Source organism: Episyrphus balteatus, chromosome 2, assembly GCF_945859705.1.
Source record: "Episyrphus balteatus chromosome 2, idEpiBalt1.1, whole genome shotgun sequence".
Classification (NCBI taxonomy): domain Eukaryota; kingdom Metazoa; phylum Arthropoda; class Insecta; order Diptera; family Syrphidae; genus Episyrphus; species Episyrphus balteatus.
In genome coordinates, this window is record NC_079135.1 from 14,974,433 (window position 1) to 14,998,254 (window position 23,822).

The 23,822-nt window shown below is 29.3% G+C and overlaps 3 protein-coding genes across 3 annotated transcripts in view; 2 read left to right on the forward strand and 1 right to left on the reverse strand.

Annotated features, from left to right (window-relative positions):
* LOC129911683 (lamprin 1.8-10-like) overlaps positions 1-23,822 on the reverse strand; it is a 144,590-nt gene that overhangs the window by 5,451 nt on the left and 115,317 nt on the right. The window lies entirely within an intron of this gene.
* On the forward strand, positions 6,955-7,792 carry LOC129911681 (uncharacterized). Its single transcript, XM_055989543.1, has 3 exons — positions 6,955-7,090; positions 7,228-7,588; positions 7,658-7,792. Exons 1-3 carry the CDS (start codon positions 7,076-7,078, stop codon positions 7,669-7,671), a joined length of 390 nt encoding a protein of 129 aa, XP_055845518.1. The 5' UTR covers positions 6,955-7,075; the 3' UTR covers positions 7,672-7,792.
* Positions 14,253-14,897, forward strand: LOC129911684 (chorion protein S16). Its single transcript, XM_055989547.1, has 2 exons — positions 14,253-14,583; positions 14,654-14,897. The coding sequence occupies exons 1-2, from the start codon at positions 14,346-14,348 to the stop codon at positions 14,719-14,721; spliced, it is 306 nt and encodes a 101-aa protein (XP_055845522.1). The 5' UTR covers positions 14,253-14,345; the 3' UTR covers positions 14,722-14,897.

Sequence of the window (23,822 nt, forward strand, 5' to 3'; positions counted from 1 at the left end):
TCCCAAATATCTTGATAAATAGTGTTAAAAGAATTTTCTTTTCTTTTATTCTTAAAAACGGTGCAAATGTACCTGCGTCCTAGGTCCATATCACATAAGACCATAACCAAAATCCCATTGTCCCAGAGGGAAATCCCAAAGGACAAAATTCCAAGGAAGAAGTTGTTAAAAGAACAAAATCTATAAAAAAATCTTTAATAACTGGAAATAACGAGAAAAAAAAATTAAAACAAAAATTGGGAATTGCAATTTTTACTCGTCGGGTCTTAACTTGTTTATGCAACTGAAATTTTCTTGTCTTAATTGTCAAAAAAAAAAAAAAAAAAAAAAAAAAAAACAAACAAAAAAATGGCTCTTCCACCAAAACCGGAAGAAATAGAATTCTACCCTACCCCTGCTTTGTCGCAAAATTTTCAACAATTTATAAAAATGCTAAAGCATTTTAAGTAAGTAACTTAGTTAAAAAAAAACAGACTGCTTTTTAACTTCGTAACTCACTAAAATGGATTTAGCATTTTACTCAATCGTTTAAAATTTTGCACCTTTGTTTTTTATCAAGCAAAATACGACAAAAACATAAAGGAGTGAATTCGGTGATATAAAGTGTTTAATTAATATGAACTTTGAATTTTTTTATAAATTCTTTGAGATCAATAAAATAAAAAAAAAATTAAACAACTTAAAAGTCTTGACAGTAGAGTTGGGCACTTTAGTTCATTTGAGTGATCGATCACTTTAGTTCAAATCACGATACTGAACTAGTTCAGAACTAGTTCATTTTAGTTCAATTTATTTTAATCACCCCGGTTTTGTTCGAATTAAAAACCAAAATTAGTTTGTTTATTATCATGTAAATTAATGTAAAATTGACGCATTCTACATAATAAAACAAATACAAACTAAAAAAACAGATATGTACATATTTTATTTTTTATTTTTAATTTCGTTCATATAGTCTAGAAGAAGTTCGTTTTGCTTTCATTAAATCAAAATCATAGTAATGCAAGGACCAAAATGCTACTAGTTGTTTGTGCTTGCTCAGAAATAAGACTTAGTGGTGCTTGAAGATGAAACGCTGATACTGGCACAAACCAGTTCTTTCTAGCGCTATTTATTTTTGGAAAAAAGTACAAAAATTTTTTTTTAAACGCAAAAATAAGCCTTCTGCATCATTATTTTTAATTTTGTGATCGGAAAAACTGTCACAAAATCAGTTTGAAAATTTCACATTTTGACTTTTTGAAAAAAGTGGCCGTTGTAGTTATACCTTAAATCTTGAGGTAGAGCAGAAGAACTGATATCGCTCCACAAAGAATTGGATGCAATTTCATATGCACTTTGGTTTTTGAACACCTATTCTTTAAACGTCTGTCGGGTTAAAAGGACGCTGTCGGCATATAAGACAAGGGCCAAATTTTGTAATGTCATATTACGACTGCTCTAGGTCGCTGTTTAGTTTGTTGAAAAAAATCTTTTTCGCTATTCGCGAACTAAATTGAACTAAGTAAGTGAACTAAGTTCACTAGTTCACCAAGATGAACTAGTTCATTGAACTAGTTCGTTCGCGAACTACACAAGCCTACTTGACAGCCTTCCAAAGAATAACTCAACCCATAGTTATAATTTTACTTTAAAATGAACCTGAGATTCGAAATCTGCTTCGAAATTGTGAAAAATATTTACATATTTTCCTTTTTTTTCCTATACCTACTGCATCTTCTGCCTTGTAAAACTGTTAAATATTTCTGTAAATGTTAATCACAACAAAAACATTAATGTTAAAAAAGGAGCCAAGTTCTCCTATGTTGAAATTATGCTGGCACAAAAAGTACTGAGATGTAAAAGTGTACCAAGTTCTAAAGTTTGGGTTCAAATTCGTATCAATAAAATTTTGATTGTTCTCTTGACAATTTTTCTTTTAATTACCGATTTTTAAAGTTATTTCAAAAATTGCCAAGTAAACAATCAAAATTTTTTTGATACGAATTTGAACCCAAACTTTAGAACTTGGTACACTTTTACATCTCAGTACTTTTTGTTCTAGCATCTTTAGTGTGGAAGTTAGAGGGGGGTCGAAAATGGCCTGAGTTGTTTCCTGTAAATAAGGGTGTAGTGCCAAAGTTGCTAGAGAACTTGGCTGGGCACTACCGTGCCCCTTGATATACAAAAGATGTCGTCTTATTTAAAAAATTGAAGAAAAAATAAAAAAAAAATAACAATAAATATAATATAAATAGGTGTGACTATTTTTATGACGTTGAGTGTATAAGTTCAACAAATTATATCAAATTTTCTAAACATTGTGTTTAAATTTTAAACAATTTCAACTAAACATTGTTATCATAACAAAAATTTTTAAAACACCAAATTAACAGCTCTCCTGTACATTATACAAACAAAACAATAATAAATTGAATTCAAACAAACTAATATCATTTAAAAATATTAACCTAAATGACGCAACTAAATATAACCAATATTGAATGAAAATCACGTAACAATCGGGAATCGATTGTTTTATATTTTGTATAAAAACTGCTGAAAATATATTTTAGTAAGTTAGTTGACTTGATCATCACTTTTCAAAATGAAATTCCTTGCTCTCGCTGCCTTCTGCGCTGTAGTTGCTTTGAGTTCAGCTGCACCAAGTCCTAGTCCAAATCCAGATCCTAAACCCACCTTTGGATATCCATATTATGGAGGTATTGCTTATCCTGCACACTATGGTGGTGGATACGCCCAAGGGTTTGGAATACTTGGCGCTGTTGGATCACTTGGTGAGTTTTGAAAGAGTTGATACTTAGAGAAATTGTTTTTTATGCATAGTGTATTTTTTGTAGTACCCAGCGTTCTCGGTGCTTTGAATCCAATATTAGGACAATCCCCAACAGTCTATCCCTACGGATACGGATTAATCTAAAAGAATTTGAGTACCTTAAATGAATCTAAAAGAAGATAATAAACATGTTCCCTCAAAACAGTGAAAATTGTTGTTTTTGTTTTATTCGAAAATTTCAACTATTTTATAAGAGAAAAAAGGCCTAAATGTTCTGCTTAAGCTGGAATATACAAAACAAGTGCTATAAGATAATTTATTTTATAATTTAGAATTGCTTTTTATATGAAGAGACAAAAACTTATTTTGTAGAATGTTTTGTATTACAATGTGTCAGTTTACGAAGTTGTATAAACTTTCTTAGAGTGATTGGCAGATTTATCTTTATTAAAATGCAGGTGCAAAGTTAAAGTATTATTCATCAGAATTTGTGCAAATATAAGCTACTTATTCTCACAATAAAAAAAAAAACAGTATAACTACGCATAATGGGTTGAATTATTGACCTTACATTGATATCAACATTTTTATAGAATTTAGATTTCACCGAAAATGCTTAAAAGAAAAAATAATCAAATATAGGTGGATAGAAAAATATTTTTTTAACTATTCCTATGTTTTATTTTAACCAAGCCAAAATAAAATTTTTCGACGTTCAAGTTGCTAATTGAGTATCATTTGTATTGCAATTGCAATTCTCTGTAATCACTTCGACTTCATTCGAACTCGAATTACGCAATAACAGACATAATTTTAGCTAACTTAAAGCTAGTCAATCAAGTGAAGCTTATTTTGGATTTCAGCATATTCAATGAACTTTTGATTATGGCTTTTTGGTAAACCTAGTTAATACTATCTGTGAGCATTTAAATTTAGTTTGAAACTTATTTAGTAGACTTATTGAGGATTTTTTTCATTCGTATAATTAGAAATCATTTTTATATTAGGTACATGAGTTCTGTCTATTTGAGTTTAACTTACTCATTCTGATGGGGAAGCTGGGACAGATAAGTCGATAGAATAATAATTAGAGAGATATATATTCCGAATTCAGATACTAAGTATTAATAGTTTTGTAAATATTTTTAATCGAGCGTTTGATTTTAGAAATTGGTTTTTCGAATTCATTTGAAAAATATTTTCTGATTGTTTGGATAACGATGATCAAAGACAAAAAGAGAATTTTCAAAATTCGATTTCTCAACGAGAAGAATTTTGTTGAACATCACTTTCAAAAATGTTTCGTCTTTATAGAGAATTAGAGAATATAATTTTAAAATTTTCTTTTCAAATCTTCAGATAGGATCATTTTAAACGAAAAATGTTTGAAAAGTTTTGTGTTTAAAGGTTATAAACGACTTTTACCACTTTTAAATATAACGCCTAATAGCTAAAAACAATAGCCTAGGAAAGTTATTCACGTATTGCGTATCGAAAGATTTACAGTTCACTGTGGCGTATGCGTAATGTTTTTTTATACAAAAATTTAAAATGTCTATTGCTAACTTTATTTTCTGGGAAAACTAATAATAATAATTAATAAAAAAAAAAAGATTAGTATAACTTTTGTAATTATAGCGAAACAGAAAAAAGTTGTACCGCAGAATTGCAGAGGTTTTTTTTTTTAATTCGATAAAAAGTGTTCCAAATTTATTTATTATATTATTTATTTTTTTTACTAATTTTAATTGAAAAAGTTTTCTTTATATAAAAGACTATGGAAATTCAATTGTCTACGTTTATAGTAGGTAGTACCAACCAAGAAAATAGAAGCCGAGATATCTGAAGGGTACAGGGGAAAAACGGCATATGTCCGTTGTTGTCAAAAATAAACTAATGATGAGGTCTTGTAGTATTTACTGATCACTATTTGATGGCATTCTTACTTTTATAAAACAAATTTAAGCCTTGCTGAAAAAATAAATAAATTGTGTGCTAAGTTGCATAGAGACCTAATTTTAAAATGCATTTTTCTCGAAATGAGTTGGAATGGACTTGTGATATTTTTCCCCTGGAACCTTTATCTAAGAAAATGTAATATTTCAGGTTTTAACAATCCTTAACCTTTGACTCTAATCGGTTTCAAATATACCCACTCTAATAAAGTTACTGTTTACAATTTTTTAATACACAGTGAATTTAAAAGCTGAAAAATGACCACGCAGCTCTAATTTTTCAGTTGAATTTTTCACTGTACCTATACAAATATTCAACATAGTTTTTAATTTGATTTGTAATAATTTTTTACAGAAATGTCATAATGCATCCAAGAAAAAAGTCCTAACCATTTGGAGTTGAGCCATTTTGTTGAGACAAACTGCAGCTGTGTTCCATTTTTATTTAGAAGATAAAGTGATCAAGGAAACGAATTTCATTTGAATTTAACACCAAACTAAAATTACATATTAACTCATAACCTTTCAGTTTATTTTTTTTTCTATTAGACAGGCCATATATTATAGCCCTTGACTCTGGATTTTGATACGGGATTAAGTTATATCCTGAAAAAAATTATCAGAGTAGCCATTAAAAGTTACAATTCAAAGATTTAGAGGTCACTGTGGCGTATGCGTAATTTTTGTTTCTATACAAACTTAAACATTATTTAATATTAAATTTCTATCGCAGATCTAAAAATAAGTGCTTTATAATTCTCATAGGTAGAATAGAGTAGAGTAGTACGTTTAAAATACATAATAAAGAAGAATTTGAACCTAAGTTAAATATTTATACTATAGTGTGCTTCCACCTAATTATTTTTTTGTGCTTATGGTCAAAAGTAGTGTCATAATGTGAATTGGTTTCTATTTTTTTATAAATGAAAATAACGAGCTCTATTTTCATGAAATGTTTATTTGAAGATGTAAAATTAAATCGATTAAATTTAATAGAAAAAATCATGCCGCGCAAATTATCACCTAAAGATTTGATAGATAATAGTTGTACTCGTTTTACAGCATTTTCAACTATTATTATTATTGTCTTATTCCCAACTCATTGTCTGTTTGCCTACAGTATAGTAGATATTTAACTCAATGTTATTTTACTCTGCTTGCATAAATTTACCAGTCTTATTTTCAGATTTTAAGCTGGCCTAAAAAATACCCCAATTACATGCCAGAATATTATTCAGTATTTTTTAAACATAAATTAAAAGACTGCATTAAAATTAAGAAGGCGAAATGATAAATTAGGTTTTATAGCTTCAGAGCAATGGAAATATACTGCTTCGATATTAGAATGAAAATTTTTGATTTATGCTAAATGGATTACTTTAACCAATTTTCATTTCATTCTAATGTTTTTTTTCGGTTCCATATATTTCTACTGCTTGTTAAAACTTAATTCTCAAGTGAAATACTCGTATTTTATTCTATTGGTGTAACAAATTAATCTATTTGCTGTACTAAAAAAAATGTGGCCCTTTTGCGAGTGTCGTTTGTCTATCGATAGACGACTTTTGTCGATAGCCGATCATAAAAAATGACTTTTGGTATTTTGAAATTCTGTTGTGAACTGAATTTTTCCTGTATCATTACATAAAAAGGATTATAAATTTTTTTTAGTAGTGGTCATATCGGAATATTTTTGGTTTCATTCGATCCAACACTAAAAAGTACCTTAAATTATTCAGCCATCGCATCTCTCCCAACTTTCCCACTTTAAACGCCGTTTAAAAAAAAACAAGCTAAAGAGGGATTTTGGAAGACTTTGGAATCCGTTATAGAAAATGAATATCTTCTTCAATACAAATCATTGAAACTCATGGATAAATTCAACTGAACTAATATCTTAATTTTTTTAAATCAAGGATGCAAATATTTTATCTAAATGAATAGCATAATTCTCAATTTATCGCTAGTTAAATAAAGTAAACATTTAATAACGATTATATAAGATGATGAATGAACTTCCAAAATTCAATGAGCAACCATCTACTTGGTCATCTATCTTGCACTACTAGAAAGCATTCTCACCTCTTCATGGTGAATATACTAACCAACGAACGCTTTTTCAAATAGATACTAAAAATAAAAATAATGAAAAAAAAAACGATAAAGTCTTCTTGGGCTTTGTATTAAGATAAATTAAAATAATTTTCATACTTTCCGCCAACACAAATTTCTCGTAATAATCACGTTTTGAAAAGTCTACATTATAGTATAAAAAGAAGATCTCACATTGCTAAATCATTAGTTTCATTTCTTCGATTTGACAATATCAACCTTAAAAACCAACATGAACAAGTTCATCGTAAGTTTAACTTCAAATACAAAATAAATCAAAAAAAAAAAAAAAAAAAACTCACGAAAAAAGAACATTATATAAGAAAATATTCTTCTATATCTAAAAATGGACCTATTTTTAATAAGAAATTCATATTTCTATAGACTTTCGCTTTGATCGCTTTGTGCGCCAGCATGGCTCAAGGCCAAGTTATTGGTGGATATCCATACTTGTCCAACATTTTGGCTCAACAAAACGCCGGAGGTGCAGCTGCTTCATCTTCTGCCTCATCATCCACCACAGCCGCCAACCAAGGACTTATCTCATCGGTTGGCCCAGTTGGACCAGCTGTCGTTGGCCCACTTGGCCCAATTGTTGGACCATACGGCCCATATGTTGCTAACCCTTATGCCTCAATTGCTCCAATTGCCCCAATCGGAGCTATTGCCCCAGGTTATGTCAACCCATTGGCCGGTCCATTTGTAGGAGCTCTCCCAGTTGGCGCTGTTGGCCCATGCGGACAAGGTAGTTATTAAACTCAACCCAAATCCCAAATCGAAAAGATTTCTAATGAGGACATTATTTAATTTATAGGTATTGTCTTTTAATTACCCAGTGCGAGTGTAATTACCGGAAAAAAAAAACGAAAAATCCTTAAAAATTGGTGATATTAATGATAATAAAAACCTACTTTTAGTTTGAAAAAAAAGCCACAGTTTTTTTTTTTCTTTGTATTTATTTTGACTCGTTAATTGTTATATTTTTTTCGTTGTTCATTGTGCCATTTGTTTTGTTTTAACCAAAACGTGAATCTGTGCTTATGCAAAATTAAGCGGAAGCAAAAGCCACAATCAAAGAATTAAATTTTGTTTGTTCTTGCAAGAATGCAGCCGGCTGAGTGTTTCTATAAGCATTTTACTTAAAAAAAAAATGGGTTGCAATTCATTTATGAACTGAGTAATCATATTTGTTGGGTTGGTTTGAAATTTATTAAAATTGAAAGAATGAATAAAATGATGGTTGTAAACAAAATCAAAATGTGTTAGTTTTAAGGGCTGATTTTATTTTTTTTCTAGAAACAATAGTAACTAAGTCAGGGCAGTTAAAACCCTTCACTTGGACAAAATATTTTTGAGATTTTTAGTGATGGAAATCGTTCCAACAAGATTGCGTTTTTAGACTTAGGAATTACCTTTAAGAAGTCATCTAAGAGTAGACAAATATTCAAAGTTATTATTTTGAATCCATAAAAACTAAAAAGGAAACCTGAATTGAAAAATATAGTCCAAGAAATAAAGGACCCTAGAACCACAAAAAATAATTTATAAATTTGTACGATTGGAGATTACAAGGCGCATGCACTTTTTACAATGTAATCAAAAATTGGCTTTAAAAGCTGTTTTCAAGGGCGAGTTTTTTTGAAAGAAAAATATGCTATGTAAAAAACATGAATGCATTTTGCATTCTTATCAAAAACTAAAAATTATAATTTAGCGGCCATTTTTAAACTTTAATATGGGTTAGTTTTTTTTTATTTCGTAGTATTGAATAAATTCAGTTTGTTTATCAATTGTTTTTTTTTTTTTTTGTTAACGTTTACATAAATCAATGATAAGTATAACTTTCACGTACGTAATTACACACAGCTTTTTTTGTTAAAAAATATCTTAACTATATACATAACTTTAATATAAATCAAAATTTTCAAAAACTAATTTTTTTAATTAAAAAAAATAAATAAATTTTTTTTTTTGATAAATTAAATAATTTAAATTAATCAATTTTTTTTTTAAACAGAATATTGAACTTTTTGAAATTTTGGTGTAGTGTAGCTTTCTACCTATTGACATACCAACTTTATTTTTATTTTTTTAACGATTCTAACAATTTTGAAATTTCGTTTTTCTAATAATGCATTTCGATAAAAGAAATGAAATTAAATACATCTTTCCCAGCTAAAACTCATTTAATAAGTTGAGGTTTTCCTTTGAGGAACAATTTTTTTTGTTTAATTTAATCAAGTTTTCTAATTTATGTCTAACCATTCTTTTTATTTTTTTTATGATATAACAAAAATTAAAGAAAATAGTTAATTTTTCTAATATATCAGAAAACAGTTAACAGGTAAAGTTTAAAAAATTTCCTAGATTCTTTTAATTAACCACTTTTTTAGCCAAAAAAAAAAACAAAACTGAAGTCGTTAACTTTGAAGAATGTAGTAGCGAGTTGAAAAAACGCAACGAGATGTTTTCGCACGTCATAGAAAGCAGTTATGCCAAAGGGCCGGTCACATTTAGAACGTGAAAGAGATTTTGACCAAGTTTTTTTTGTGACATATCTCAAAATAAATGATGACTCTCAAAATAAATTATTATTAATATTAAAATAAGATATTATTGACGTTTGAAATATTTTTACAAAGAAAATTTCTGCATCATTTTATTTAATTTTTATTTTCTAATTTTTGATACCTGAAAATTAAGTTCAGTACAAATTCTTTTAAAAATTATTTTTAGGATGGAGTTGTTGTTTTAGAATCTATTCAACAATACATTACCAAACTATGATTGTATATTAAATTGTTAAGATTTTCGGTTACAAAAAAGTTGGTCCGGCAATTCTGTGGGTGAAGTGATTTTCTTCAAACTTGGTAGTTACCAGTTTTGGTGATTTCCTAGGAAATTGAAATTTTTTTTATGACCAAAACTAACGGTACCTGCCATATAACGGAAATAGAAAAGTTAATTTTTTAAAAAAACGGCTCTAACGATTTTAATTAAAATTTTTGTGTGTAGTATTACACATAAGAGCCAACTTTTGAAATAAAAAACAATTTTTTCTATCGTTATTAACGGTACCTGCCATAGAATGTTTTTTTTTTGGTTTCTTAATATCTCGTACAATATTAACTCGATTTCAACGACAATTTTTAATTTTAAGTAAAGGTATTATTCAAATTTTCAAAGAACACATTTTTGGATTTTTAAAAAATATTTCAAAATTTTTTTTCGTGAACAATTTTGAATTTTCGTTTTTATGTGTAAATTAATTATTTCTTATTTTTTCTTCATCAGAATAGGTACACCCTTGTTATCTTCAATGTTTTTGTAGATTTCGAACAAATTTACCATTAAAACAAATAACTAGACTTTTCTAAGTGTAATTTGATAATCACTACCATTTTGAAAAACATGGGTGCATTAAAATCGCTAAATTTTGGCGAAAACATCTTAAGAAATAAAACAAACAATGAAGGATCCACCAGTACTGATATGGTTAAAAAAAATTACGAATTGTTAATATGCTCTATCCAGACTTCAGATACAAACATTCTGGGGGTAAAAAAAATTAATGGTGGTAAAAAAATGCAAAACAACACTCTAAGACGAGTAAATTTTTACATGTGTTACCAGTTTTGGTGGATTAACGACAAGAATAAAAGTGAAAAACAGTTGTTATTTGTAATTTTAGGACAGTAAATAGAATGGTCATTAGTCCCAATCTTCTAAAATGGCTGAAGTTTGAAAAGACACCATCACTAAACAAAGAACAGAATTGTATGCGTTTAAGGTTTTTGAAATCCTATACCACATGAAATGTTGAGTGGTATTTCTTGTTATTTTTGGGTTAATGAACATTTAATTTGTATGTCCTTGGTGAGTTAAACTATCAGTTTAACGTTTTGCGAAAGGAGAAACTATTTTGAGACCAACTTCATTGTTAAAAAAGAAGTGTTAAAGAATGGAAAAAAATAATCTACTACGATAATACAAATCACAACAAAAACATTACTGTTAAAAAAAGAGCCAAGTTCTCCTATGTTGAAATTATGCTGGCACAAAAAGTATTGAGATATAAAAGTGTACCAAGTTCTAAAGTTTGGGTTCAAATTCGTATCAATAAAATTTTGATTGTTTACTTGACAATTTTTGTTTTAAATATCGATTTTTAAAGTTATTTCAAAAATTTTGCCAAGTAAACAATAAAAATTTTATTGATACGAATTTGAACCCAAACTTTAGAACTTGGTACACTTTTATATCTCAATACTTTTTGTGCCAGCATAATTTCAACATAGGAGAACTTGGCTCTTTTTTTAACAGTAATGTTTTTGTTGTGATTTCACTACTTTTTGCAAGGTATGGCTGTAGAATTAAAAATCTCTATATTTGATGAAAATTCAGTGAAAATGGGCGGTTGCCACGTCCCTGTCTGAAATTCTCAAACTTTAATTTTTTTCCTTTGTATAAACTACCATCTCTACCATTCTACCAAATTTCAAGATACTCCGATAATCAGAAGGGCTCTAAAATATTTAATGAAAATTCAGCGGAAATGGGCGGTTGCCACGCCCCCTGGCTAAAATTTTCAAATTCTAAATTTTTTCCTTTGTATAAGCTACCAGCTCTACCATTCTACCAAACTTCAAGATTCTACGATAATCAGAAGTGCTCTATAATATTTGATGAAAATTCAGAGAAATGGGCGGTTGCCACGCCCCCTGGCTAAAATTTTCAAATTCTAAATTTTTTCCTTTGTATAAGCTACCAGCTCTACCATTCTACCAAATTTCAAGATTCTACGATAATCAGAAGTGCTCTATAATATTTGATGAAAATTCAGTGAAAATGGGCGGTTGCCACGCCCCCTGGCTAAAATTCTCAAATTTTAAATTTTTTCCTTTGTATAGACTACCAGCTCTACCATTCTACCAAATTTCAAGATTCTACGATAATCAGAAGTGCTCTATAATAATTGATGAAAATTCGGCGAAAATGGGCGGTTACCACGCCCCCTGAATTGAAAATCTCAAATTTTCGATTTTTTCCTTTGTATACACCACAATTTCTATCACCATGTAAAATTTCAAGTTTCTACGATAGCGGGAAGGTCTCCATAATTTTGATGATCTGTCAGTGAGTCAGTGAGTCAGTGAGTCAGTTACGGTTTTCGCGATTTTTGAAGTCCTTTATCTCAGAAACTACTCATCTTAAGAAGCTGAAATTTTGTGAGGAATTTGGGTTCGGCGAGCTCAACAAATGTAGCGAGTTTGAAATTTCTGGCATCTTTGGTCTGGAAGTTAGAGGGGGGTCGAAAATGGCCTGAGTTGTTTGCTGTAAATAAGGGTGTAGTGCCAAAGTTGCTAGAGAACTTGGCTGGGCACTACCGTGCCCCTTGATAATGAATTTCAAACGTAAAGAAAATGGTCATAATTATTTGTAAATGCATATTCAAGAAACTTTTACTTAATTGTCTAGTATTTGTGAACCAGTATACTGAATTTTTCAACAGGACCACGCCTCCTACCACAAAAAATGCTCTGTAAAATATTGGGAGGAAGTGAAAATTAAGGAAGTACTGCAGTATCTGCCATAGAAAACAACCCTGAACCTTGTTGAAAATGTTTGGAAATGGCTAGCCCGTACTGATAAAATTTGTGATAGTCGATTTTAAGACAAAAATATTTCCTAACCCACCATTTAACAATTTAGGGAAGAGATTCAGATAGATTGCATAAAGAAATTTAACAATGCAATTCCTGGACAGTTTTGTTATTTTTGTATGAATAAAAACGCCACTATACAAAAAATAAAATAAGTAAAATACATTTTTAAGAAGAACTTGGTTTAAATTCATTTCATAGACCACTTTCACATCATTCTCTATGTGTACCTATTCTGATGAAACAAAAAAATAACTCAGTTTTTCGATGTGAAATGCTTTGCCATATAGAAACAAGAAAAATAACCACACGTTTTGAATTATTTTTTTTGCTGATTCTGCTAACATCTTAAACAATGACTTGACATCAAAAAATTATTATTTTTCCTACACTATAAGGAATAAACGAATACTGAACATTTGAAAAGTTGTGTACCTATTCTGATGAAAAGGAGTGTATGTACCTACATAAAAAATTTTCGAAATTTTTTTCTAAAAATTCTCTTTTATACAACAAATCAAATGGCATACCTACTTGGTTTTGTATAAAAAATCATTTAAAACGGTGTTAAGTTAATTATAAAAACAGAATTTATTTATTGCACTACAAACGAAATTCAAATTTTCCCTAATTTTGTTCCATAAAAAGATTTAACATTAGAGTATCTTTTACCATAAGAGCAAGTACGCGCTACCCCAGTCGTGCATTTTATTTATTTGCATATTTTATTTTATTAAAAAATTTTTGTTTTGCACCAAAAATAACGTTACCGTTATACTATGTGGTATACGGATCCCACGATTTTGATTAAAAAATCAAGTATTAGTTTTTAAACAAGTTCTAATGTTAAACAATTTTTTTTTAGAGAAAACGGGGAGGGGCATTGATTTTATTTGGTTTTGAGTGTTGATTAACAATTATATTGTGGAAATTGGTGTTCTATTTTTTCCCATATTTAAATATAAAATGTTTAAAAATTTTAAGCAACTTGAATTCTGAGAGCAAGTTCTTGTGACCCAGTCGTTTACAGTTAAACACATTTTTTTAAGTATTTTGATCACGTCGTGTAATAATTCCTTTGGACTTATTGACAAGGTACACCTTTTGCCACAAATCATTTCAATGTTAGTGTTGCAGCAGTAGCTTTTCTCACTACCAAAGTACAAAGAGAGAATTCTCTGTGAAACAAGATTGTGTATGAATAAACTAAACTATATAGGTTTTTGGTGTACTGAACTCGAATCCGAAATAATTCTATTTTTTCCTCGTTTTTGAAATATCGATGTTAGGAAATGCAATAATTTATCAGCAGAACCTTAAGCTGATTAAAGAGTTTTTATTGAAACTTTCACTTTATTCAACCATTTGCATACCTTAATTTTAATAAATAAGCTATTTAAAACGATGCAAGTTATTGCTACATTAATGAACTTCATTATGCTTATCTTCGCAAAACAAACAAAACCACTTGAACTCCATCCACTTACAACATAAAAAACACATTGATTACAAAGTGTTTAATAGATACTTTTTTTCATCATGGCAGTTTGATATTCATTCATTTGCGTTACATAAAAACTATTTAACCAAAATAAAGAGAAATAAAGTCTAAATGATAAAACATTCAGCCCAAGAGAACAGATGTTCTTCAAAATATTCCTTATCGATTAGAATATTTTTTGTTCAGCTGAGCTGCATGTCACGTAAATTTGTTATTAACAATATGCTTCCTATATAAATGAAATGGCATTGAGTACTTTGAGTATAGTTGACCTAGTGCACTTGTGTAGTCATCAGTTTTTGAATAAAAAAAAAACGTAAACAAACAAATCATCAAAAATGTTCAAAATTTTCGCTGTCATCCTTGTCTGTGCTGTTTGCATGAGTCCAGTGGCTGAAGGAGCTGCCGCTTCAGTTGCTGTCGAAGCATCACCAGTGCAAACCCTTAACCCAAATCTTATTGAATTCTATGGATATCAAGTCGGAGTTCCATTGTTGACTCCAGACTATGGTCCTTTGACTTCATTGCTAGCAGCTTCATTGCCACCACGCACCTACATCGGTCAATCCAATCCAGGTTTGTTATAAATTATATTCTGTTATAACTTGTCCAGTTGAACTTATTTGGTTTATTTTTATTTTTTTAGCTCTGACACACACTGCAGCAGCTGATTTCTTTAATGGTGAATCCACCATTGGCATTGTAGCCATCTAAGTCGTGTTATAGTCTTTAATCTAGTTTAAGGAATTAATATAAAGGACATTCGAAATGTGGTCGCTGAAATAAACCTTACTTCAGTGAAAGATTCATGTGCTGAATGTGAAACTGAAAGTTTGCAATTAAATTGTAAATAAAGTACTGTGATAACATAGTTTTTAAATTATTATAAATATTTTGTTGGTTTTATTTTGTGAACTATTTTAATAGGAAAAATGGAGCTGTACTTTAAAAGAATTTAAGGATTACTTAAATTCTTTTTAATACAGTTCCAATCCGACACTGCCACCTAACGCCATTTGACTTCTTAGATACCTATAAGAAAAATTTTTGGGAAACAAATTTTCAACACGTTCGAGTAGTTTCTTTAATTCCATATCTAAAAATATTTTGTAAGTTTTTTCAAAAAAAAAAGTTGGTGCCTACACCGTTTTTTTAGAAAACGTTAATGAACACCTTAAAACAAAATTTCAAAAAATTACCCTTTCTAGAAACTTGATTTTTAAAAATGAAAAGTTTTTCAATACTTACTAAAGTTTCTTTTTTTCATTTTGAAAAGTTTTAATGATACAGTTAGAAGGTTTAGCGCTTCAGTATACAAAACGCGAAATGCAGATATTAAAAAAATTTGTTTTTTGCTTATACTTAATAAAATTATATAAATGCTTTTTTACAAAAAGTTTCGTCGAAATCAAATAATTAGTTTCGGAGAAAATCGGATTAAAAAAAACCGTTCTATGGCAGCGGCAGGTACCGTTAATAATGATTTTCAAAAAAGTTTTTCTCATTAAATGATACCTAGACCTTGTCTTAAAACTTACATTTGAATTATTTAAACAAAATCGTTGGATATTTTTTTTTTTTGAGAAATTTTAACTTTACTCAAATCGGTATATGACAAGTACCGTTATTTTTGGTCAAAGAAAATTAATTCCAAAACCCCCTTTGGAGAGTGAGTAGCCAAATAACGCTACATATCAAGTTTGACATCAATCGGTCCATCTGTTTAGGGTGTAGCACACAGATAGACGGACTTTCGGGACCCACTTTTTTGGCATTCTCTATCATCGTAATGTCATGGAAATTGTTATTTCAACTTTTTTTTTGTACGAATGCATAACTTGTAGTATAGTACTAATATTGCAAGTAAAAATTCTATTGCAAATAAAAATATATATTTGTTTCTACAAAAAATTGTTATTGCAAATACAAAATTTTTTACATTGATAAAAAAAATTAATGCAAAATGTGTTCATTAATTTTTTTTAATATTCCTCGAATTTCATCTATAGTATTGAAAGCAATGTAAGGCCAAATAGTCAAAATTGTAAGAACTTTTACAAAAAAAAATATTTAATGCACCCATTTTGCATTGAATTTTGTTTTTGAATGCAGAAAATTTTTAATTCATGCTACTGAACATTTTTTTTTAATGCCACAGAATATTTTTATTCGCAAAACAATTTTTTTTTAATGAAAATATTTTCATTTGCAATAACATTTTTTTAATGCTTTTTTTATTTGCAATAAATAGGTAGCTCGAGGTAGTACATACAGACACACAGAATTGCGAGACCTCCTTTTTTGAATCTATCACCCTAATGTTATCATGCAAGACTTTTGTTTAATAACGAACTAAGATTAATACAAATTTTCATCTTCACCCAAATGTTGCCCAGGGAGAATAATGTATTTTGAATAGACCTTCAATTTATTTTTAAAATTTAATTTCCCATTCCTTAATTTCGCAACATCACGCTCGATATTTAATTTAAATTTTCCTTACGCTTGGTATAGTAACATAACTATGTACAAATGTAACTTTCCGAATCATTGTCGTATAATAATACCTAGTTTACAACCAATTAAAGTATGTAATTTGTTATCAATTTTCTTAGCAAATTTGCAATCAGTAACTAGGTAGTTAAAACATCCGTTAAAACATGACCAAAACCATTATAAATCAAAGTTTATGGTTTAATTATTTGGGAACCTAGTTTGAAATTCCTTGAAAAATTTCATTTTGTACATTTTCCAATAAACCTCAATTTTTGTTCGCTTAGTTACCGATTTTCAGCCGAATAAGCTATTTTTATATCTTTGTACAAGCTATCTACACTCTACGCTTCACTGTTGCTCCTAACTACTACCATAGAAAAAAGTGTTGTGACTTTGTGAGGTTAATCTTTTTTTATGCATATAATCGGGCGAATAGTTTAAAGTTGCGTTGCGTTACGTCGAGGTACGGTGGTAAAGTAACGGTTCCTATTGTTCAAATTCAAACTTATGAAGTGATTTGAATGAAGTTTTGTGTCAAATTTTTGTTTCAAAGCTTGATTAAAAACCGAGATTGGAATGTTGGGAGATGTTGGAAAAGTGTGATTTTCGTTACATGTCATCCACCTCCTCACAGGGCCACAGTCATTAAAAAGAAAAACGAATTGGATATTGTGTTTTCCCCGTTTAGGAGGAAGGGCAGAAAAATTATTAAAAATTATAAAAAAAATTAAAACAAGTTCAATACTTACAGTTATGAATGATACCTGGACCAAAATACTATTTAGTGAATAAAAAGTTGTCACTTTGCACAGTTAATTTTGAAAAAAAATATGGACTTTTTTATCAATATATGTATTTTCATATATTTTAGTTGGCATAGAATGATTATACTTTAATTTATTATAAAATAACATTTGCACCGATATTTCTATATTTATGACAGTTTAAACAGAAAGTGATCAAAACCAAACAACTGCGTTACTTTACTGCAAATTTCAGTTTTATTTGTAAAATCATATAATTAAGCTCTCTGATATTCTTATTTGAAACTATAGGAACAACGTAAGTCTCCTATGAAGTTAAATCACAGACAAATTAATTTCATTAATGAAACAAGCTTGAATTCGAAAAAAAATTTTTGTCTTTGTTTACAATTTTGGCATTGATAAATCTTATGTTTTTTGAGTAATTTACGTGTAAATTTAAATAAATAGGCCAAAATTGTAAACAATGATACAAAAATTTTTTCGAATTCAACCTTTTTTCATTTTTTGAATTTTACTAGAACATGTTCTATAGTATACTAATGTAAATTTTTTTTACACCATCAGAAAATAGACATTTTAACGGACGTAATGCCCACCGACTTTTTGAAAAAAGCTGATATTTTGACACGTGAATTTTCGATTGAAAATTAGGGTGTTTTTTTGGTATTAAGTCAAAATAAGGTGAACAAATTAATATTCTAAATCAAATAAATTACAGTGTATTTGGGACATAATAAGGTAAGTTTTCACCAAATTTCGTAGAAAAATTTTTGTTTTTGAAAAAGATAAAAATAAAAAACCAAAAACTCGGTTTTTTGAATTTTTCACATAAATTTTGAGGTTATGTGAAAAAATTCAACTTTGCGATACAACTTTTTTCTATAGGATTTGTAGTTTTGCCGGAAATCGAGATATACCACTCAACCCACCCACTTCCCGAACTTGGTTCGCCCGTAATTTATTTTTCCTTTCATTTTTATCATATTCACCTCCTTTTTCAATGGGTTTCATCCTACTATGATTTTTTTTTACTTTTTAATGTTTTTGAAGGCATCGGCACTGGTCTATAAATCTTTCTAATCACTTTCCTACTTTCGTATATGCAACGAATTGTTGATTATGGAGAAAAACCTGAAAGAGCCGAATAACAATAATCATACTTGAAGGAGCTAGTAAAAATGCTAAGTCTATTCATTTAAAGTGATGAACTGAAAAAACTACAATTGGGTGCAGCTAAATCATGTGGTGAGGTGGCGCAGTGCGTATTGTACTTGGTCTAGGTTCAATACTCAAGTGTGACGGAAAAAGTTTTTCAAATTAAACGAAAAATTACTAGACTAGAATAAAGGAGTCTGATGATCGGATTGGCATCCGTGAAACAGTACTGTAACTCAAGCCATAAACACTTGGTGGTAGCATGTTAATTTTATAACTCAATATAGTTTTTCTACTAATTTGTACTTTTTCTTCAAGTAAAATGAAATTAAAAAAGGGATATTTTTTAGGCACTAAATAGTATTTTGGCCCAACTGCAACCTTTTAAAAGCAAAAATTCCACACTTAATTTTTTTCTTATAAAATTTACTGCTCCTACTCGTATTAATTTTTTTATCAGACCTAAATTGATAAGAACCTTACCCAAATAAAGAAAAATTTTCAAAATATCTTTTTTTTTACCAATCAAAAAGTTAAAATTTTTTTTGGAAAAATTAGATTTTTTGAAAACTGACCAATGAATTTTATTGAAACTTTGTTTTATATGTATGTAGGTATGTTGATTAATATTTCTTTTTAAATGGAATAACTTAATTTTATTTTAAATTTTTATATAAAAAAATAATTGTTTTTCAACGGCTCTGGCGGATTTTAGATTTTTTTTTCTCTACAAACTCTTTGTTATACAAGAAATTAAATGTAATACTTTTTTTGAAGGTCAGAACCATTTAAAGTGTTCTAGTAAAATTTAGCAGTCTCAGTTAAAAACAAAGAACAAAGCTTTACTCTCCCAAAATTTCATTTGTCGAAATTTAACTGATGTTTTGAAGAGAAAAATGTCAACTAAAATTTAGCGCCTTCTGCTTACTAGTCTTAAATTTTCTCTAAATTTTTATCGAGTCTTAATTTATTCAAGATTTTTAGCCAAGTTGTGCGCAGCTAAAAAAAAACACATCTTCGTTTTCAACTGTATTTTTAATCTGTTGCATCTAAAACTAGTGATGGGAACTATAGAATGATTTGAACTATCGATAGTTAGTAAATGATGAATGATAGTTCATTCATTCATTCATTTATTCATTCGGATTAAAACTATCGGATAAAACTATCGAATAAAAACTATCGAATAAACTATCGAACAAAAAAACTATTCGAATGAAAAAACTATCGTTAAAAAAAACTATTCGAATGAAAAAACTATCGTTAAAGAAAACTATTCGAATAAGAAAACTATCGTACAAAAAAAAAACTATCTTTTAAGAAAACTATTGAAATGAGAAAACTATCGTTTAAAAATGAAAAAAATTTGAATGAAAAAACCATCGATTAGGAAAACTATCAAGAAAACTATTCGAATGAAAAAACTATCGTTTAAAAAAATTATTTGAATGAAAAAATTATCGATATAGAAAACTATCAAGAAAACTATTCAAATGAGAAAACTATCGTATTAAAAAAAACTATTTGAATGAAAAAACTATCGATTAATAAAACTATCAAGAAAACTATTCGAATGAAAAAACTATGGTATAAAAAACTATTTGAATGAAAAAAAACTATCGTATAAAAAAACTATTTGAATGAAAAACTATCGTTTAAGAAAACTATTCGAATGAAAAAACTATCGAATAAAAAACTAGCGAATGAAAAAACTATTCGAATGAAAATATTAATGAATGATTTAAAACTATCGAATGAATGAATATTTTACAACTATCGATAGTTTGATAGTTTTTATTAGATAGTTCCCATCACTATCTAAAACCTGTGTTTGTTTACCTTTAAAATATTTCTTATCATCAATAAATATTTCATCACTTGCCTGGCAGTTCCGTGTTTTAAACTCAACATTCAACAATCACAGTTTGGAATTCCATTTCCAACCCCAATGCTCCATCAACATCAAATATTTAAATAAACATCAACACAGAAACAACTCAAAAATGAAACGACTGGAAAAAGCCGATCATCCACCACCACCATTTCTCATCTTTAAATCCATTCTTCAATTTCTTTCACTACGTGTGTATTCGTGATTGTTAACCGGTTATTCTTCTTGCTCCACCAAACCGCACAACTACAAAAATTTACACTCAACTTTTTCAAAACATTCCAACACACATAACTGTTGCTTCATTCCAGTCCCATTCCAATAGACACTTGTGTTTGTATAATTTTCACTCATCTATACATGCGTAATCAAACCGTACATGTGGCCAATGTATGTAAATAACAACAACGAAAATTACCCTAATCCAAGTTGGAGTGTTTCGTTCGTCTAGTCTAGCTTCTAGACTTGAATCTCTTTTCAACTTTTGCTAACGTTTCAGTTTTGAGTTGTTTTCCAAACCGTGCAAATGTGCATTTGGTATTAAACTATAACGCGCGCATCAAACTCTATAATACATATATATTTTTTTCAACCATAAAAAAAAAAAAAAACAAAAGGAAAAAATCAAAAAAAAAAAAGAGTGAACACATTTTTTATTCTCTACAACCAAAAAAACCAGTTTTACGTTCCAACACACAATTTCTCTCGACTTGGGTGAAATTTTTTCGTGGCTTTTCTCTCTGCTTTGCTTTGGTGTGTTCAACTCTGTGGTATTCCCTTGAAACGTGAATTGGAAAATTGATGTAAAAAATAAAAAGAAAACTTGGCATTCCAATTTTGATTTGTGGATGTTGAATTAGAATAATTAAAACGGGAAATCTTACAAATTTTAGAAAAGATAATTACACAGAGTGCGGAAAAGAGTTGAGTAGCAAACTCGATCCCGTGCAAGATCATTGGTGTGGTGAATTTCTTTCTGGTGAAACATTTTTTTCTTCCAATTTGAATTGAATTTTTCTTCTTTAATTAGTTGTTATTGTGTTGTTTTGTCTTCTTGTTTTTCCACCAAAGAATTTGATTTAGACAAAAAAAAAAACAGATTTTTGTCTTGGTTTAAGATCGGTTTTGTATCTTTTTCTATCGTGGTAAAGGTTTTTGCGGCGGTGATCTATTTTTTCGAGTGAAAGACAACAACTATTTTTGTTGAGTGCATCTCTCTTTTTCTCTCTCTTTGGGATTACCTGACATAAATAACTCATCACACTGGATTTAGGATATTACGAAGCTGTCAAAGGTAAGTTTGAGTTGTGATGAGAGAAAAGAACAACATTTCATAATATACCCTATGATGACAATTATTATGATTTTGATTTGAGGTGAGGATCAGGATCACTCACTCACTAATATTGAGCCTGAGTGAAAACAATTGAAACTATTAACATTATTGTTTCTTTTTCAATATTTTCTTCTTTATTTTGCTAATTGACGACGTGGTAGAGAAATGCCAATAAGAGAAAAAAATATGCTCAAATATTGACACTTGGCATCACGGCACCTAGTGGATAGCGACGGAACCCCGAAAGTTATATAGATTATTTTCGGATTTGCCGCTCAATGTAATTTCCATAAGAAAAAAATAAAAAAGACCTCGAAAAACATTTATTTTACGAATTAATTTTATATGTACGAGTATCAATTTTATGATTGCAAAATGATAATAATATGTGTTTATATCTAAATCAGGTTTAAAATATATCAAAAAGTATAATAATACCTGTGTAATTTGTATTTAAAAAGTGCAAGCGAATCGCCTGAAAACAACAAAAAATACTATAAAAAATATAAAAATTATTAAATTATTCTTTTATTTGTTTCACTTTTTCACAAATAATAGTAGGTAAGCATTTTTTTTTATTTTCAACAATCTTCAAAGAAAATTAAACCAAAATAGTTTCTATATTTTTTGTAGTATTTGTTGTTGTTTTCCTGCGATTTGCTTCTCTTTTTGGAGACAAATTAAATAGGAATTATTATTCTTTTTGATATATTTTAAACCTGATTTAGATATAAACACATATTATTATCATTTTACAATCATAAAATTGATACTCGTTCATATAAAATTAATTCGTAAAATAAATGTCTTTCGAGGTCTTTTTTGTTTTTTTCTTATGGAAACTACATTGAACTGCAAATCGAAAAAAAAATCTATATCATTTTCGGGTTGTCGCTACAAGTGGTAGATGGCGTGGAAAGCTATTTCCCAAGTCACAATACAAATTGGCTGGGAAAAAAAGTTGCTGATGTAGCAGCACCCAACCAAATTTAAATCCCAAACCGCACCAAAGCGAAACTCAAATAACATGCTTAGCCCCGCCGAAAAACAAGACGCAGAAGTAGTCCACCACAAAAAATAATAATCAGCAAAACAGAACTCGGCGGCAGCGTCAGGTTTTGGGAGTCACTACTCTTTTTTTTATACGCTCTGCCACCAACATAGCGATAGCGGCGCGCAACCCACGGATGTTGTGGCCGCTGCTGCGGCGGCGGCGGCGGCGGGCGATAGAGGTCGCCGTGTCGCCCGCAGAATAAAGCCGGTTGATCATGTTTTTGTTTTTTTGGTTGTTGTTGTTTTATTTTTATTGGGGCATTCCTCGAGAAGAGGTGATCCATCCTCAACTTTATGGATGTTGCATTTGTGTGTGGTATGGGAGAAAAGATGGAAAATTATGAAGATTTCGACTTGAAGAAAAGTTGTTTTGAGTGCGTGATCTTATAGAGTAGAAAAGATCGTTAATTTATTATTATTATTTCAATAAAAATTATGGAGAAATGTTTCTTATTGAGGCAGGTTTGGTGTTTCATTTATGGATTTTCATTTTTTTTGCATTAATTGAAAAAGTTGAACTAGCTATCAAAAGAAAAGTTAAGTATCTTTCTAACTTTTAAGAACCGCGATTTTTTTTATCCGATTCAAAAGTTTTTGTTATGAAATAAATTCCGTCTAATTTAATGATCATAAAATCAAAAATAAAAATTTACCTTACTACGGCAATTCCAAAAGGAGGGTTATGTTCATCTGTGACATCATAACTTTTAAACTACTTATCGCATTTCGACAAATGTCGTATCATTGAAAAGGTCTTGCTCGTCCTCTGGTTATAGGCTATGTGACTACTTTAAAATCACGGTCTAAAAGTATGAAATCAGAAAATATCCCCATCTAAAGTTATGTGATTTTTATTTCATAGGTAGCCGGGGTCATATGGATCTTGCTCTTACAAATAAGTATTTATAATATAACCCTATACGTCTATTTGAAGAAATAACTTTTGTCAATAACCTAATATTGTGAGACTTTGAAAAATAGTCAGTACAAATTTAACGCTGAGTCCCATAAAAAAACACGGAATTTCTTCACCTTTTTCGTTCAGTAAAAAGAAGAGTTGTAATAAATGTTTAATAATAACTTAAAACCATGGAATACCTATTAGTACAAAAAAAGC